Source organism: Diaphorina citri, unplaced genomic scaffold (assembly GCF_000475195.1).
Source record: "Diaphorina citri unplaced genomic scaffold, Diaci psyllid genome assembly version 1.1 scaffold118, whole genome shotgun sequence".
In the NCBI taxonomy this organism is placed as follows: Eukaryota; Metazoa; Arthropoda; class Insecta; order Hemiptera; family Psyllidae; genus Diaphorina; species Diaphorina citri.
In genome coordinates, this window is record NW_007377555.1 from 125,141 (window position 1) to 144,996 (window position 19,856).

General features: G+C 40.0%; 1 protein-coding gene across 1 annotated transcript in view; it reads left to right on the forward strand.

The window, feature by feature from the left end:
* LOC103524754 (E3 ubiquitin-protein ligase CBL-B) overlaps positions 1–19,856 on the forward strand; it is a 58,973-nt gene that overhangs the window by 32,509 nt on the left and 6,608 nt on the right. The window contains exons 3-9 of the mRNA XM_026820053.1: positions 2,385–2,531; positions 4,845–4,962; positions 8,583–8,650; positions 14,350–14,487; positions 16,302–16,521; positions 17,135–17,435; positions 18,225–18,416. Of these exons, the coding sequence (XP_026675854.1) occupies positions 2,385–2,531; positions 4,845–4,962; positions 8,583–8,650; positions 14,350–14,487; positions 16,302–16,521; positions 17,135–17,435; positions 18,225–18,416 (1,184 nt within the window). The remainder of the gene's footprint in view (positions 1–2,384; positions 2,532–4,844; positions 4,963–8,582; positions 8,651–14,349; positions 14,488–16,301; positions 16,522–17,134; positions 17,436–18,224; positions 18,417–19,856) is intronic.

A 19,856-nucleotide genomic window follows, 5' to 3' on the forward strand; every position in this document is an offset into this window, starting at 1 on the left:
ATGATTCCAAAAGAACACTATATGTAGTCGTCCAAGGAATAGCGTCAAATCTCATTAATTCAAGAGAAATGCCCACGGTAATTAGGAAGTTTTGCCTAACCTGCACTCAAGTGACCAACTGATAGATTTATTGCTTTACCAATAGACACTTGAGCTCACTGAAGTTTCTGAAAATTGCCATTCCGAACTCAACAATTTGTACATATTTCGAGACATGGTCTTCACTTGACTTGGAGAATAAGCGAGGAAGTGAACATCTGGGATTCTGGAATATGGGACATTTAGGGACATGTGTCATCCTTAAGCTTTTAGACACAATCCAAGGAGGACTTCTCACTCCTCAAAAAGTGTCCTGTTCGTTCATTTCCCCCGCGCAAGGAGTGCAGAGTGTGAAGTTGTGAGTGAAAAGTCCTTGATTAAATAAGTCTCCACATGTCCCTTATTGTCCCATATTCCAGAATTCCAGATGTTCACTTCTTCGATTATTCTCCAACACGGTTTTCCCCTCCTCCATATTTATAGCCCTGCATTCATTCACTATTCTACTTTTTATGCACATTCGCCTCTCCCGTCTTTGTTGATTTCTTTTGTCCATAGGTCTTTGTGATTTGATAAATCAGTAATCAGTATTCCGTTACATCTAATGCGTCTTTTCAGAGCAGAATTTATTACGACTTACTAACAAGGTGAAGTCTTATTACGACTGATTTCATTGACCATTCGCGTCAAGGGGTTTTGTAGGATCATCATCACTGACTCCTCTTGGAGGTTTGACAGAGGGAACTGTAACAGCGGAGTCTTAACGTCCCGAAATCGGAAAGGACAGGATAGGAGAAAACTTGCCCTTTCGAGAACGAACCTTATCTGTCAGTCTGTCAAGGATAAAGTCCATCCTAGGAAGGGGGAGATTAAACTTGCAACTTAGCGCTTACAAGACAGGCGCGTTACCCTCCAAGCTAATTAGCCCTGATTCGTCAGGTTTTAGTTTACTCTTTAGATGTTCAATCCTCTGTATAACTTGATCATCGGTCTGTGCAAACTGGACATGAGTCTTAGGTCGTCTAGCGTCCTAGATCCGATTGACTTGTGTCCGACAATGCCTGACTAGGCTGGATTCGTCAAGTGTAACCTCTACCTCACTTCACTCGTTCAAATATACGTACATAAGTACTTGTATATTCTACGAATCTACGGTATTAAGTACCTATCCTAGTAAGTCTGGAGGTTTGACAGAGGGAACTGTAACAGCGGAGTCTTAACGTCCCGAAATCGGAAAGGACAGGATAGCAGAAAACTTGCCCTTTCGAGAACGAACCTTATCTGTCTAGGATAAAGTCCATCCTAGGAAGGGGGAGATTGAACATGCGACTTGGCGCTTACAAGACAGGCGCGCTACCCTCCAAGCTAATTAGGCTGGATTCGTCAGGTTTTAGTTTACTCTTTAGATGTTCAATTCTCTGTATAACTTGATCATCGTGCAAACTGGACATGAGTCATAAGTCGTCTAGCGTCCTAGATCCGATTGACTTGTGTCCGACAACGCCTGACTAGGCTGAATTCGTCAAGTGTAACTTCTACCTCACTTCACTCGTTCAAATATACGTACATAAGTACTTGTATATTCTACGAATCTACGGTATTAAGTACCTATCCTAGTAAGTATAGGTCGTCTAGCGTCCTAGATCCGTTTGACTTGTGTCCGACAACGCCTGACTAGGCTGGATTCGTCAAGTATAACTTCTACCTCACTTCACTCGTTCAAATATACGTACATACTTAAGTACTTGTATATTCTACGAATCTACGGTATTAAGTACCTATCCTAGTAAGTAATCTTATCTTTATAGTTCTAGAACTCTGGGTACTAACGGTGTAGCGGGGGCATACGGAGTAGATTTTCTTGAGGGGGTGGCGCGGCGTGTGATTATAACCTAACCAATGTTACATCAGTCCCGGGATCTAGATGAAGGTCAATATTGGGCACGCCTCCCCTATGACTCACTTTTGGTCATCACTGGACCTTTCAGTAGATGTGTCCGAAATTGAAACGGTGTCCTTTATGATACCGGAGCTCTACCTTTGGTCTGACTTGTGATTACGATCGAAAGGCAAGTTTAAACAAATTGAACTCAAATTAATTCCTTTCTAAGCCCTCCGCACAGTGGTTAGGAGAACTGACTCTCAACCCGAAGTTGCTAAAGTCGAATCTCGGCCGGGGCGAGAGTGCAAATTTTCAGAGCCTGGCCTACAGTCAAGGAGAAAAATGAAGCTCAAGAGGGGCCTGGGCCCCCTAATTTAATAGGATAAGGACAGTCGTGTAATGTTCACACCAGATTTTTTAATCCTTTGTAAACTAATATTGTCCCTTTTATCTTGTGTTCCAGAACGCTAGTGCCATGGAAGCTGTTCCGACAGCAACTCAACCAAGTTCATGAGATTAAGACTGGTCTAGAAGCAATGGCCTTGAAATCTACCATAGATTTAACTGTCAACGATTATGTGTCCAATTTTGAATTCGATGTTTTCACTAGGTAAGTCCAAGTCGATTTATAACTAGGTATAGGTAAGTCCATAAGTTCATAGTCCAATTAGATTTTTAATTTACCAGGAAACCACCGTTGATTTGCGGTTCGGACTGGCCAGAGAGGTCATATCGATTCAAATGTGAAGGTTGTCTGGCTGTCTTAGAATACACTCTATTGAAGAATTACTTTTATTTTTTGAACTACGTCTGTAAAATTGCAAGATTAGAAAGAAAATTGAAAGTCCATCATAATTTTGTAATTAGAAGGATAGAAGGGAAAGGAGGAAGACGTAGACGAGAGAAAGAAGAAGAAGAAGAAGAAGAAGAAGAAGAAGAAGAAGAAGAAGAAGAAGAAGAAGAAGAAGAAGAAGAAAACGTTACGTACGTACGTACGTTACGTACGTACGTACGTTACGTACGTACGTACGTTACGTACGTACGTACGTTACGTACGTACGTACGTTACGTACGTACGTACGTTACGTACGTACGTACGTTACGTACGTACGTACGTTACGTACGTACGTACGTTACGTACGTACGTACGTTACGTACGTACGTACGTACGTTACGTACAGACCATGGGCTAAAAACCACTTTTTTGGAATCAGGGGACCCCAAAACGGATATTTCCACCCATTTCCCGATTTTGAAAATTTGGACCGATTGCAATACTTTCTCATTACCTTGTATAGGTTCCCTATACGTAAAGGTAATAGAAAGTAAAAAAATGGACGATGATCTACAAGAGTACTGTGGTGTATATCCCACCATCACAGCCTCAGCGGGGCGGGGGGCCCCAGAATATAGGGACTCCAAATGCCTAAAACTTGGATCATCATGACCTGGGAAGTTCTGTACCAATTCTCAAATTCATTCCTTCTAGAAGGGAAGTCCACATAGCTTTCTCAATGAGTTTGAACTTGTTTAGAGCGATAGTTTTGCCACTTGCATCTTTAAGCTGATGCTATTTAGGTGAAAGATAGAACCAAAACTAAATGTGTGAGAATGAATAATCTCGAGAACCGTTCTCTGGAAGAAGATAAAGCCAAACTAGACACAAACAGGGTGTCACTGTTCTAAACGAAATGAAACCGCGGAGATTAAATTTATTGATGATCCACAAACTGATTACTTTATGGCCCAATCTCCAAACTAGACATAAACAGGGTGTCACTGTTCTAAACGAAATGAAACCGCGGAGTAGGGATGTTGCGATATATCGAAAACCGATATATATCGATATATTTTTCGTCGATATATCGATATATTTTTTTGGCGATATATCGTTGGAAGAAGATAAATCCAAACTAGACATAAACAGGGTGTCACTGTTCTAAACGAAATGAAACCGCGGAGATTAAATTTATTGATGATCCACAAACTGATTACTTTATGGCCCAATCAGGTTCACAATCTGAATTCAAACTTTATTTTTATCTGAATTCCATTTAGGGATCAGCATCAGCTATTCATTTTGGGGCAAAGTCCTCTTTAGCAAGGGTCTTAGACTGGTATCCCCCCACCCCTGTTTATAGTCCCCTCCAGCCAGACCATATAAATAAGTATTATTTTGCTCAGATTTTCCGTTTCACACTGTAGAATTTAATATCAAAGCACTATAGCAAGCTTAATGAATATTAAGTAGTCATGCACCTCGTCTCTAGCTCTCTAGTTAGCCGAATATATCAACAATTCAACACCCAACAATGGCTTAATTATTATAAGTCAGAGCTTGAGCTTGCTATACGATGCAAATTTCTTTAGAAAGGAGGATATTAAATGAAGCGATATACATAGATTTAGCTGAGGTATTATAATACCGGTATAGCGTACGATGCAAATTTCTTTAGAAAGGAGGATATTAAATGAAGCGATATACATAGATTTAGCTGAGGTATTATAATACCGGTATAGCGGATCCGAGTGGAAATTTTGACTGACTCCGAAAATTTGGAGTATCCACAGCAAAATCCGCGCGGGCGGGAAACGAACCCTCGAAGATAACTAGGCTGGCAATACCATTGTTTTCGGCAATCAAAAGAGTGGAAATAATTGTACGAAATGAGACTTCAGAAGTAATGAAATAATTGTACCAGAGAATTGAATATGAGAGAGAACGTCTGAACCGTTTGCGGTTTATTTTGGACGGTGCCGGTGCGGTCAACTTGGTGTATTTCTCTAACGGTAAAGACAATCTAGATCTGTAGACTGTACGAGTATCTCTATAGATGTACAACAGGATGTTATTCTGTGGATTAATTGTTGTCAAAGTGAATAGTTATACGGGGTGTATATAGAATTTGTTTGAATGTTTTAGGGATTTAACGTCACTGTATAAAAAATTCCGAATCTGTGGGGCTAAAAAGTTTAGTGACGGGGGCTCCATTCGGCGAGCGGTGCTGTGCGAAAGCCCACCCGCCTCCTCCTCACATTCGGTATAGCGAAGGTATAACAGCGATAAAGTGGTGGGAAGAATACGGATGGGTGAGAATTTCTTGTTGATTTCTATCAATCCGTGTAGTTTATTCCGAATTTCTGAGGAATTTCTCAGCACACAACGTCTGTTATGCAGATTATGCTATAGCTGGGTTCTCAATTATTTAATACACGGGTCGTGTAGGTACTTTTGAGGCACTTTAGTGGGTCCATTGACTTGAATATCTTAAATGGCAATAAGGTCTTTGATATACAGGGTGTCCCAGTTTTTTTTTTTTAGGCTTTAATGGCAGGATTCTCACACTGTGAACTCTTCCACCCAATGCTTAAACTGCAAAAATTCTGGGACACCCTGTATAAAAAAAACTGTAAATAATAATAAAATGAAGTTCCCTTCGTAAGAAAGCAGAATGAGGGAAGAGAGGAGAGAGAGAAAATGCTTTCAACTAAGGAAGGAATAGGAGAGTAGGACGAAGAAAAAGAGATCAACTTTTCACGTAATGTAGCGCTCGCTGTGTTGTCAATTTGTCATCTTGTGGGTACCTATCCCCTTGTTTCCCCCTTTTTCTCATTTCCCCTGGTTCTTGGTTTTTTCTCCCACTATTTTTCTCCCCTCTATCCTTTTACTTAATACTCTTTCCACTTAACAAAGTTCGTTTTTTCAAGAACACGAGGGAATATTTTCCATCCCTCTCTCCCTCCCCCTTAATCTCTCTCTCTTTCTCTTCCTCCCTCTCTCTTTCTCCCTCTCTCTCTTCTCTCTCCCTCCCTCGTTCCTTCCCAAAAAACTGCATCTATGACCCTGCTCCTTTAACTTTTCCCAGACAATATTATCAACTGTATTGTCTCTTCCCTTTTCTCACCCATTTCTTCCTAATTAAAGAACGAGGAAAATGTTCGGAATTCTGAGAAGGAGATGAAAAAAGGATTGCAAATTTCACTGATTGTGATGTGTTTCTCGGTCCTTTTTTTGTGTGGTAATTTGGTACCTAATAGGTGTGTAGTTATTGGTTAGTTTCTTTTACCTAGAGTACCTTTGTTGGCCACATCCCTAATTAACCCACTATGGGGAGAAAAAGTAAAAGGAATAGCTGCTTGCTTTAAAAGAAAAAAAATCTGTTTCTATACTTTCTATTATTTTCAAGTGAAATAAAAGAGCTTCCTAAATACATAATTTGCCTGAACCTGACTGCTCTAGCTCTAGGATGTAATTGCGTTCCGGTTTTTATCTTCTTCTTTACTGCCTAGTCCTCTCTGTTATATGAAATGTTCAGAAGCTCATGTTCCTACGTTCCTAATGGTTCTGTAAGCTTGCTGGTCGGTAACTAAGTTGAAAAAAAAACGTGTAATAAAAATAATGTAATTGAAAAAAATTTTCTACCTGCTACGTACGAGAATGTAATTAGGTTTCATTTTATTTTTTATGCTCAATGGTTGAATTGGAGAAGCTCAGTAAAATTAATAAAGAGAAGAAGGAGGAGGAGGAGGAAGAAGAGAAGAAGGAGGAGGAAGAAGAGAAGAAGGAGGAGGAGATAGGTGTAGGTAATTAGTATTAAGTAACGTGTAAGCCTAGCTCTGCGATAAAACGGAGGTGAAGAGGAAATGCAATTTTCTTCTCCTTCTCCTCCATTTCTCCCTTCTCCTCTTCTTCTTCTCCTTCTCCTCCTCCTCCTCCTGTTTTTTTCCTCTTTTCTTTTACTTCCTCCTACTTTAATTCTTCTTCCTTCTACTCTTCTTCTCCCTTTTTCTCTTCTTCGTCAGTAGGTAATTATAATTAGTTTCTTCTTACCTCTCGGTTTTTATTAGCTCTGCCTCTTATTCTCACTTCTTCTCTCTCCCTGTCTATCTCCTTCCCTCCATCTCTTCCTATCTCCCCCTCTTCCCAAAGTGAGCTCCAAGTTGTCCATTTCATATGAAAGTTAATTTGTTTGTTTGTTTTTACGGTTTGTCCGATGACTCAAACGGTTTGTCCAATGACCCAAACGGTTTGTCCGATTTTAATGAAAATCGCCTCCCCCATACTCCTCCTCCCTCCCAAACAAGACATCTCATACGATACCTCCCATCAAGTAGGTAGTTTGGGGGGAGAGAGTTTGGGAGCGAGGGACATTTTCAATTTCCTACTCCCCGTTTGCAATTTTCCATTAATTAATTAGTTTTTCGTGCTAACCTGGAGGGGGAAAGGGGAGGAAGAAGGAGGAGGTAAAAGGAAGTAATGATGGGAGTACGAGGAGGAGGGAATTTTTTTCCTGTCTCGTCGTCCAAAAAGGGAAAAAATGGGAGATGAAGGCAGTGTTACATTGGACAGAATGGAAGGGACCTAGTCAGGGGGAAGAGAAGGGATTTTTTTTTCCTTTTTTTCAAGAGGTTTGATAGAGGGAACTGTAACGGCTAAGGTCTTATCGTCTCGAAATCAATGAGAGAAGGAAGACAGGATGGGAAAAATCCAGCCTTTCCGAGAACGAACCGTATCTGTTTAGGATAAAATCCGCCCCCGGCGGGCATCGAACCCGCGTTCTAGCGCTTACAAGGCAGATGCTCTACCCACCGAGCTAACTAGGCTGGCTACAAAAATATTGAAATTAAAAGGAACTAATGTGTGATACCCGCCATTATTTCTGCATAATTACATTATTATCCATTTACCTATCATGTTCAGGTGACCTTCAATTAGATGAGTGAGTGCACCCAGAGACACTACAATCGCCTTATTTAGCGTGTTGGAAGTTACACCCAAAGTTTCCGCAAGTCGTAGTGATCATGGAGTTACGAGCAAAATGGAAAGAGAATTCCCACTATTCCTATGATCATGGAATTTATAAGCAAAATGGAAAGAAAATTGCCACTATTTCTATACCATGGGAAGGAAATGCAAAATGCAAAGTGCGTGGAAAAGAGAGAGATCTGAGAGATTACCAGTTGGAAAGGTCTCCCGAGCCAGTCTTGTTGGCTTGGAGGGTAGTGCGTCTGTCTTGTAAGCTCTAGGTCACGGGTTCGACTCCTGCCCGGGGGAGATTTTATCCTGAAGGGTTAAGGTTCTTTCTCGGAGCGGCTGGCTTTCTCCTATCCTGTCTTCCTTTTCTCTTCGCTTTCGGGACGATAAGACCCTAGCAATTACAGTTCCCTCTATCAAACCTCTTAAAAAAAAAAAAAAAAAGTCGTCTCCTGTGTAACAAACAAGGGGGAGAGAGAGTTTGGGAGCGAGGGACATTTTCAATTTCCTACGCCCCGTTTGCAATTTTCCATTAATTAATTAGTTTTTCGTCCTAACCTGGAGGGGGAAAGGGGAGGAAGAAGGAGGAGGTAAAAGGAAGTAATGATGGGAGTACGAGGAGGAGGGATTTTTTTTTCTGTCTCGTCCAAAAAGGGAAAAAAATGGGAGATGAAGGCAGTGTTGAATTGAACAGAATGGAAGGGACCTAGTCAGAGGGAAGAGGAGGGATTTTTTTTTTCTTTTTTCAAGAGGTTTGATAGAGGGAACTGTAACGGCTAAGGTCTTATCGTCTCGAAATCCATGAGAGAAGGAAAACAGGATAGGAAAAATCCAGCCTTTCCGAGAACGAACCGTATCTGTTTAGGATAAAATCCGCCCCCGGCGGGCATCGAACCCGCGTTCTAGCGCTTGGCCTTCCTCACATACGATGAAGTCAAAATTAGGTTATCCCAGTATATCAACAAACCTGGCAGGTGCGTATATCCTTTCCTACTTTCCTTATCCTGTACGCAGGGATTTCCAACTTCCCTGTGTATGCGTACCACATGCTACATTGGCAGGTACTTTGCGGGCCACTTACACGGGAGAGCAGGCCCGTATCCAGGATTTTCTTGAGGGGATGGGGGGGGGGGGGGTCCATTTTCGGGGTCCACCCCACAGTAAACACAACAAAAATCAAGCCCGAAAGGGCCCATCCTAAAAGCTTCGAGGGCCACAAAAATGGTCTGGCGGGCCACATGTGGTCCACGAGGGGACCACCCAAAAAGCTTCGCGGGCCGCTAGATGGAAATCGCTGACCTATAGGAAGGAAAGTAATGAATTGGTCCCTTGTAAAACGAGGATATCTAGATGTTACCACAGCCTTTATTAGCACACCAAAAAAAGGGACCAAGTGGTGTGTCCGCTACTGTAGAAAAAAATCCAAAAATATGAGCGCAAGGCCAGCCACTCACGATCGAACAAACCTAGGTCTGTCAAACCGCCGGAACGTGTGTGGCGGAAAAAATACTTCTAGACCTCTCGGGCGGTTTGAGGACTGAAGTTTCAATTTATTTTCCGCCATACACGTTCTGGCGGTCTGACAGACCTAGATCTTTCCGCGGAGCGTGAATGGCTGGCCTATAAGACACTGAAAACCTCGGACCCTATGACCAAATTAATGGTTTATGTTGTCTCTTTTTTTGAAGTTGGTTCAAAGCTAGGGTAATTTTTTGACTTTATGAACGCAGTGTACGAAGTACGAAGGGTTGTGAAAATTTTCGACTAGTCGATTGTCACCTATCAGTAGCAGTTATATAGGTCAGAAAAGTAAAAGAGGTCAAAAACAAATAATGTCCTCGTCATGAATGTTAACGTCATTTTCCAAGAAAATTCACATATTTAATGGGACTTTTTATAGTAAATGCTACAGAGGTACGGTATAGTATACAACTACACACACATGTTGAATTTCCACAAGTTCAATTATGAAAAACTGACGGAAAATTCCATCAGACTCATTACGACCTGTAATTAAAATCTTTATGCGAAAATAAAATAATATCTACTAATAAAAAATCTTTCAATCAGAATTCTATGAATGACTTGTTTGCATTACTATTAGGTATTTTTATTATGTACTTGCTTTATTATTTTATGACGAGTTGGTTTGTCCCAGCTGATCTTTAATTGAGACAAGATCTCAAGATCGGGCGTAGGATGTTGTACGTCTCCTGGTACAATAATACGAGTATCTTAACGTTCTTGTGAGAGGTGAAAAGAATGAAAAATATGATCTGCGCTAGAAGTTGGAAGTGAAAGGTCGTTCGAAGAATACTTCCCTCAAATCTTTGTCCACACTCAACCCCTTAATCTGAACCTCCAGTTAATCACAGCTTGGGGCATATAGACCCGATGGTCTGGTTATGAGGCCCACTTATAGTCCTGGCTAGCTAGACTTAGCTATAGATGCGGTCCAGCTAAGCCTTATATAATCCGGGCTAACCTATAGTCTAGATCCAATTATTGACTAGGCAAAGCTAGGTCCAATGTATTATCAAAAAAAAAAAAAAAAAAAAAAAGGGCGTAAAAACTTCAAAATATTACAGCTAGGTTCTCTCCATTGGAGCTCATATAGTGTTAAAGGGAGTGTTTTCAAACGCGTCAACAACAATCAGATAAGATGGGAGGAGTGCATAGTGCATAATGATGCATGTCAACTTGAAACAAGACAATACTCTACAGTCTGCATTAACAATAATTATATTCCATGCAGTTTGGAAAAATTTCCATTACATTTTCATTGGAAATGACCAATAATTACTATAATTAAAGTGGTATGATAAGGTCCAGTCCCTTGCTTATGAAGGGGGCTTGTGAGGTATTAATTATGAGTGCTGCAGGGCCGAAAAGTGTGGATGTGAGATATTATAAGAGAATCGATTCCATTACATTTTCATTGGAAATGACCAATAATTACTATAATTAAAGTGTTATGATAAGGTCCAGGCCCTTGCTTATGAAGGGGGCTTGTGAGGTATTAATTATGAGTGCTGCAGGGCCGAAAAGTGTGGATGTGAGATATTATAAGAGAATCGAACCCTAGACCCCCGATGTGCAAGTCTGGTGTGACACCCACTCGGCCACGGAGATTGCTCTGATTATAATTTATTTCTCAAATAAAACGACTTCTGGGTCATTATTAATGAAATAATGACTCATTAAGCGTGGATAAAATACTCGCCCGCCATCATTAAACCCCCGGATTTTTTTCTTCTCAAGTGCATGTTTGGATGGGCTGTAATTAAAATCTTGGATTTGGTTATAACTTTATTAATTTACTCGAAGATTAATGACTAGAAGACCTTTGACGAGTAGGTTTTTATAACCCCTCAGCTTCGGGGATGCCCATATTGGGTCACGAAGGCTGACGAGGGTTAAAGCCACCGGTTGGGATATGTTAACTAACCCTTGTCGTATTCCTTTCAATATTGTCCTCACGAGGCTGATTAGAATGTGTCCGGTACCAAAAGTTCAATTAGTTGATTAGCTTAACTTATGGCTTTTGTTACATTTCTGTCGTGTCAGATTGCATTCAATCGATTTATCTAAGTTAAACCAAGTTTAAGCTTGTGGTCCCAGGCATTAATCAAAGAATTAGCATTATCATTTTACAGTTGATTGTAGATTATTATTTCATCGATCGATCTAACTTCTAGTATGGTAGGTGACAGAGCTCCTCGTTAGTCTTATTTTTCCTACTCAAGAAGTCGATTGAAGAAAAGACAACAATTTTCCATTCCAATTTCGAAAATTGAAAAAATAACAAAGAAAGAAAAGAGAGCGAGAGAAAGAGGAGAGAGAGAGAAAGAAGAAAGAAAAAGGAGAGAAAAAAGAGAGAAAGAGGAGAGCGAGAGAAAGAGAAAGAGAGACGAATAGAAGATAATGTAATAGGAGGGTACCTCCATTGTTTATCCTGCTCGAAAAGGACTAAAGCCCCTTTTATCCCATGGCAGAGTAAGAGAGAGAAGAGACCGAGTACAAATCTATTTACTTTTCCAAACGAGAGAGAAACTTCTTAGGAGGAGGATTTATGCTGATGTTGAGACAAGAGAAAATGGCTGACGGGGATTTCGTGTTAAAAGGTCAAAGGTTTGCCAACCTGAGTGATGATTATTATTTCATCGATCGATCTCACTTCTAGTATGGTAGGTGACAGACCTCCTCGTTAGTCTTATTTTTCCTACTCAAGAAGTCGATTGAAGAAAAGACAACAATTTTCCATTCCAATTTCGAAAATTGAAAAAATAACAAAGAAAGAAAAGAGAGAGAGAGAAAGAAGAGAGAAAAAGGAGAGAAAGAAAGAAAGAGGAGAGAGAGAGAGAGAGAGAAAGAGAGAAGAGAGACGAATAGAAGATAATGTAATAGGAGGGTACCTCTATTGTTTATCCTGCTCGAAAAGGACTAAAGCCCCTTTTATCCCATGGCAGAGTAAGAGAGAGAGAGAGAGACCGAGTATACAAATCTATTTACTTTTCCAAACGAGAGAGAAACTTCTTAGAGGAGGATTTATGCTGATGTTGAGACAAGAGAAAATGGCTGACGGGGATTTCGTGTTAAAAGGTCAAAGGTTTGCCAACCTGAGTGATGTGCGCGATACTGAAATTAATTTTTCATAAAATTAATGTATTTGAAAAAATTATTGATACTTTTTTTAAGAGGTTTGATAGAGGGAACTGTAAACTCTCTGTAACTGCTAAGGTCTTATCGTCCCGAAATCGAAGAGAGATGGAAGACAGGATAGGGTATTTGAAAATATTATTGATACTTTTTTTAGAGGTTTGATAGAGGGAACTGTAAACTCTCTGTAACTGCTAAGGTCTTATCGTCCCGAAATCGAAGAGAGATGGAAGACAGGATAGGAGAAAGCCAGTGGTTCCGTCCGAGAACGAACATTATCCGGTCAGGACAGGATGAAATCTGCCCCAAAAAAGTATATTTAAGTGTCGAGTTCCGTCTGGAATACACTCAATTGGGCTTCCCAAAAGTTTCTGGCGACCTCGTTTTTTCTCAGTGTATGTATTATAGCGAAGACCCAGACCGTCCCCAAAGGCAGTTTTTCCAACCCTGCCAGTAGAGAACCCCGGATTAGATTGTTCGGGGTCGCGGACTACGCTGAAGATTAGAAAAGTAAAGAAGGATTTCCTGTAAATATCCAGCAGGAAATGTTCACTACTTGTAGCGGGCACAGTACGTTGCGATGCTCAGGAAGATGAAGAAGAAAAAAAAGGGCGCACTTTTTAATTTATTTCATTTTTTGCTTTTTTTTCCCTTCCTTTTGCTTCGAGCGGAAAATGATAACTGTGTATTTTAGAAGACCTCGCAAAAAAAGTAAAATAACAAGGTAAAATAATACAGAGTAAAACGCATGTACCTAAATGCTAGAAAAAATGATAATAATAATTAAAAAAAAAAAAAAAAAAAAAAAAAAAAAAAAAAAAAATTAAGGTATGTACTCTTGCTTTATTATTTTATGACGAGTTGGTTTGTCCCAGCTGATCTTTAATTGAGACAAGATCTCAAGATCGGGCGTAGGATGTTGTTAAAAAATTCTGGTTTTTCTTCTTGTCAAAGTACTGTATCCAATCATAAAAATACCGAAGATTAATTTCTATAATAAATATAAGTATATCAAGTGCTTACGTCATAATAAGCATAATTGTATCAAGTGCTTACGTCATAATAAGCATAATTAACACATTAATTTAATTAACATATTATGTGAGTGATTGACGGCAGGGTTCTCTGTGTGACATTGTAATCTTATATTATAAGAACGAGATCCATTCACTCATTCACATTTCACACACTGATCGCTCTATCTCCGGAACCACAACACCTAGAAAGCTGAAATTTGGTAGGAATATTCCTTTTATGGTCTAGGTGTGCAATAAGAAAGGATTTTGCGAAAATCTAAACCGATCCTGAGATATGATCAATTTTTGATCGCTAAAATCACCATAAGAAATACACAGAGTGCAGAGACTGAGGGAGAGAAAACTTTTCCTCGCTCGCCTAATATTGAGTTTCGTTTATGTTTTTAGTTTGATAACTACAAGTTCGGCCATGCCTTTTCCACAAGTTTGGCCATGCCTCGGGATGAACTAGCGGGATTCCGGAGCGAAGCGACGGAATTCAGCTAGTAATTTATAAAAACAGTATTTCTAGGATAGAGCGTCTTTTTCCTCTGACGTAATGTGTGGCTTTTCCAAAGCATGTTATTGCCACAAGAGCAAAAGCTCCTTAGTATAGCTCCATTAGCTGCAACTACTTTTACACTTCTATTTTCTTTAAGCTTCATGCTGTTTATCATCTTTCTTTTTTCTTGGGGTTTACCTGAGTTTGCCCGCTTTCAGTTGGGTCTTTACCTTCCATTCGGCGACCCACCTCTTCATATTACCTTGAACCAGCCCGAGTGGGGCCGAGAAAGTGAGCAGCACGCGATTGGCAAGATGGTCACTTTGGTCACCCATCTGGATGCTAATAACTTCCTAACGTCACTTCAGGCTCAACTTTAGTGATCCTTGTGCCACGGGGAAAATTTGATAAAATTATTTAGTATTTGATTAAAAACATTGAAATTTTGATTCAAAATTATTTGGTTAATCTGACCCTATCTTTGTTCTGTTTTCAGTTATGTGTTCAGGTTGAGTTGTACAAGGCTCGGTCAATGGGCGATAGGCTATGTGACGGCAGACGGAGATATACTACAGACCATTCCTCAGAACAAATCACTGTGCCAGGCGTTACTAGACGGCTACAGGGAAGGCTTGTGAGTATTATGACGTCACTTTGTGATTCTATTGCTAATCTAGTCAAACAAATCGGAGACGAGATGGCTGGATCACAGAACGAAATTTTAACCCTTTCACCCCTAAAGTTACAATACGTCCTACAGAATCATTATTTTTAAATTTAAAAGTGGGATACAAGATACAATACATCATCCCAGACCGACCGGAAAAATTCCGTTCTCAGTGTTTTTCAAACGTTTCTTTTAGCCAGCCTAGTTAGCTTAGTTGGTAGTGCGTCTGCCTTGTAAGCGCTAGGCCGCGGGTTCGATTCCCGCCCGGAGCGGATTTTATCCTGCTGGGATAATGTTCGTTCTCGGAACGGCTGGCTTTCTCCTATCCTGTCTTCCTTCTCTCTTCGTTTTATCCTGATGGGATAATGTTCGTTCTCGGAACGGCTGGCTTTCTCCTATCCTGTCTTCCTTCTCTCTTCGATTTCTCTAGCAGTCACAGTTCCCTCTGTCAAACCTCTTTAAAAAAAAACTTGATATTTGCATTCGCTTAAAAAAGTACAGTTACTTACAGTTCCCTCTGTCAGACCTCTTAGAAAAAAAAAGTTTCTTTTGTTGTGATCTAAGTAATCTAAGACGTCGGTAAAATTCACTTGGCTCACTTGTCTGTTTTTTTTTCTCCTGATCGATTTTTGTTCAGTAGTCCTAGAAGGACATGAAACTTTGTAGAGGCCTTATTTATAGCCCAAATAATAATACCTGATCAGAAAAAATTGAAGATTCTGGTCCTAAAATAACTCGGGGTGAAAGGGATTAAATGAATCACTCTTGTTAAGTATTGTGAAATAATCACAATCAGCAAGTACACTTATTGCCAGCTCATTGATAAAATGGGGTTTGTTCCTGTGATGATTCAAACTGAAATAGAAGTAGGTACCTATAACTTGTATAAACTTGTTGGTTTAAGGAAAGGAATACTTAGTTAAATGTATTTAAGTAACACAGTCCTACGGGGTGGGATATATTAATTAAAGTAAAAAAAAAAAAAAAAACTACCCCATTTCACCCCGAGTTACCCCATTTTATCAATGAGCTGGCAATAAGTGTACTTGCTGATTGTGATTATTTCACAATACTTAACAAGAGTGATTCATTTAAACCCTTTCACCCCGAGTTATTTTAGGACCAGAATCTTCAATTTTTTCTGATCAGGTATTATTGTTTGGGCTATAAATAAGGCCTCTACAAAGTTTCCTGTCCTTCTAGGACTACTGAACAACAAAAATCGATCTGGAGAAAAAACCAGACAAATGAGCCAAGTGAATTTTACCGACGTCTTAGATTACTTAGATCACAACAAAAGAAACGTTTGAAAAACACTGAGAACGGAATTTTTCCGGTAGGTCTGGGATGATGTATTGTATCCCACTTTTAAATTTAAAAATAATGATTCTGTGGGACGTATCGTAACATTAGGGGTGAAAGGGTTAAAATTTCGTTCTGTGATCCAGCCATCTTGTCTCCCCGGCCAAAGGCCAAAATGTTAGTTTATTTTTTTAAGAAACAGAGTTAGGTAGTCAGAAGCCATTGGTTATTTTAAACTTGACGCAAACATATCAGCGTCCAAAAGCCGAAGTAGTAAAATATTTTGTTTAGCAGTTGTTTCATTGCTACGAAATAAAAACGGCGGTGAAACACTCATCTTCGAAAAAAAAGCAAACAAACCAACCATCAAAAACCAAAAAATAACGCTTATCCGGTGGCCATTGGCTACCGTTCTGAGATTTGTGATAAAGTTATACGTCCTACATCAGGTCCGGTCTAATCTATTCCATTCTCCGCAGCTATCTGTACCCGGACGGGCGTAACGTGAATCCCGAACTCTCCTGGGAGTTCATATCCACGCCTGAAGATCACATCAAGGTGACGCAGGAACAGTACGAGCTGTATTGTGAGATGGGGTCGACATTCCAGTTGTGTAAGATATGCGCGGAGAACGACAAGGATATCCGCATCGAGCCGTGTGGACATCTCCTGTGCACACCGTGTCTGACGTCATGGCAGGTAAGCAACAGGAGCCGCATTTTATTTTATTTATTTTATTTTTTTTCCGTCAAAGAGATTCCGCTTTGGACACCCACATTTGTTGCTAAAATACGGCTACACTAGACATGATATGTATGTAAAGAGTGAGTGAACGAGTTACAAAAAAGTCTGTTGTTTTTCAGTGGACTTGGTAGTCAGTGAGATCCCATCTTCCATATATTTAAGGAGTTCAAGTTTTAGGATCTGACTCATTGTTAATTTGGAACAGGAAAACATAATATGAATGCCAGCCTACATTGCGAGCGAGCTTGTGGAATAGCGGTTAGAGAATTTCATCAAGTTAAGAGTCTCCTCGAATATGAAGATGGGGTGTCCTAGTGGGAGACAAAATGAAGAGACCGTGGTGTCTTACTGTCAATACTGTCAATGATAGAGTACCTATTTTGGACCCAATCAGGTCATTGGAGGCTCCCGTTGTGTCCCTTTTTTTGGAGGGGCGAATTCTCCAATTGAAGGTGCTAGTTTTATGTTGCCATTTTCTTTCGAATTGAAGAAATTTTTACCCCTCAAAATAAATGCGTTTGTGTATGTGATTTCTTTCACACTTTACATCTCGGGACACTTTTTTTAGTCCCAAATTTTACTTGTATTTTATTTTATTTTTTTTCTGAATACTAATTGCTCAAACCCCGTAATACTAATTAATTATAACTTGACCTTCATTCTCTCGTTTCCAGTGATAGATAGCAGCCGGTACGACAAGCTCCTATTGGATAAGACACTTCAAGGTCGACTCCAGTCTCCTCCCCCTCCCATTTCTATCTGTGATCCCCTAGACGACGAAGACAATGCTTCCATCTTCCCTGACTATACCGAACTTAGCCACCTAGCTGAGGAACCTAGCTATGAAAACACCTGTATACCTTCCTCAGGTTAGTAGTAGCAACAAGTGCTACATTAGACAATGCTTCCCTGACTATACCGAACTTAGCCACCTAGCTGAGGAACCTAGCTATGAAAACACCTGTATACCTTCCTCAGGTTAGTAGTAGCAACAAGTGCTACATTAGACAATGCTTCCATCTTCCCTGACTATACCGAACTTAGCCACCTAGCTGAGGAACCTAGCTATGAAAACACCTGTATACCTTCCTCAGGTCAGTAGTAGCAACAACTGCTACATTAGACAATGCTTCCCTGACTATACCGAACTTAGCCACCTAGCTGAGGAACCTAGCTATGAAAACACCTGTGTACCTTCCTCAGGTTAGTAGATCGAGCGAGGTGAAGTCTGAGATGAAACTCGATAACTCTCGAGTGCTTTGTGTTTGCCTTATTTTTGATCGAGCGAGGTGAAGTCTGAGATGAAACTCGATAACTCTCGAGTGCTTTGTGTTTGCCTTATTTTTGAAACAAACACAAATGTTACAACACAAAGGCAGTTTGGACATTAGTTTTTGAACTTCGGAGACTGGGTAGGAGTCTGTTTTCCATAGAGGTACTGAAGGATTATATCGGATTCCTTGCTTTCCAGATTCTAACAGGGGTTTCTCTAAAGTAGACCCCCCCAGATGGAATACCTTGTTTTAAATTAATAATAAAAAAATAATAATAAATAAAAAAAACACTGGTTTATTACTTTATTTTATTACTACCTGTGTATTTTCAGGGTTTCGTATGTAAGACTATAATGACTAATGACCCACGTTTTTTTCTCTCAGGTTATATGAATCATCACATAGGTCATTCACCAGTGAGTAGTCTCAGTGATTACTCGCTAGGACACAGATCTCCTCTGGTTTTGGATACAAGTTGCTGTTCCAGAGCCTCCTCTGTGGACTCACAATGTTCCTCCAGTACTCCTCCCTATGAGAATATCAACATGGATCATATCGCTCGACTCACCTCGGAAGGTAAGGAGAGGGGAGAATAGAACAAGAAACTTTAATATACCATACACCTTTTTTTTAAAGAGGTTTAACAGAGGGAACTGTAACTGCTAACGACTTATCGTCCCGAAAGCGAATAGAGAAGGAAGACAGGATAGGAGAAAGCCAGCCGTTCCGAGAAAGAACATTATCCGTTCGGGATAAAATCTGCCCCGGGCGGAAATCGAACCCGCGGCCCAGCGATCACAAGGCAGACGCGCCACCAACCAAGCTAACTAGGCTGGCATACAATCAAATTTAACCAACATCTTCTTCTTCCTAGCCTTTTTCTATTTAAATAGGATCGGTGGTAATGTGCAGGGTAGTTTTGTAAATTGACCCCTAATAATTTCACTTTTTCAAACATGAAATGACGAGACATTGCCAACCCTTTCTCCTCTCTTGTGTTGTGTCTCTGGAATGGATAAAGCATTGTGATGTTTTACTTTCGTTCTTTTCTATATAAATATCTTTGAAGGCTCTTTTTAATACATTTTGACCAGAGAATTCTCAACTTAGTGATGGGCAAAACTGAGTATTGATCTTAATCGATACAATCCATTATTTTGCAAGGTGCATTTCATAAATTCGTTTAATCGGATGTACCTATTGTTACTTTCATGTTCATTGTTTTTGTGCAATTTGTCAATAAAACTGGACACGGAAATATAAAATATCGGGTGTGAATTTTCTTACTCGATTATTAACCAACCACCATTTTGAATTAATTTTTATGCCCATAACTAGCTTCTAAGTTCTACTCCCTAGTGAGTGTTAGGGAGATTTGCTTCAGTTTCCGCCGTTTGGAGTCTAATATGTATTTTTCTATTTTATATTTTTTACATGATAACATTAGAGCTTTCTTTATTTGCGCTAAAAAGTATTTTTACTCCATAAATACATAATTATGAGACGAAGAAAAATCCTTCCTAAAGGAAACTTTCAATCTTTGAGTTGTGCCACTCTTATCTTTTGCTTTTCTCTCTTGCCACCCACGGGAGCGAGGAATTTTAAAAATGAAGCTTATTTATTTAAATTAATGTTAATACACAATGAAAGGGGGAGGGTTGTTGATAAATAACCAGATTTCCTGTGGCATTATTAGCTAATAAGATTTTTTTACTAAAAAATAAGAGATTTGACAGAGGGAACTGTAACTGCTAACGACCTATCGTCCCGAAAGCGAATAAAGAAGGAAGACAGGATAGGAGAAAGCCAGCCGTTCCGAGAAAGAACATTATTCGTTCAGGATAAAATCTGCCCCGGGCGGAAATCGAACCCGCGGCCCAGCGATCACAAGGCAGACGCGCCACCAACCAAGCTAACTAGGCTGGCACTTTAAAATTGGACAAACCATTGGAAACTGGTGCATCCAAAGTACTATCGCCGCCGCCGGCTTTTATCTTCTTTTGTCCCTTTTGTTAT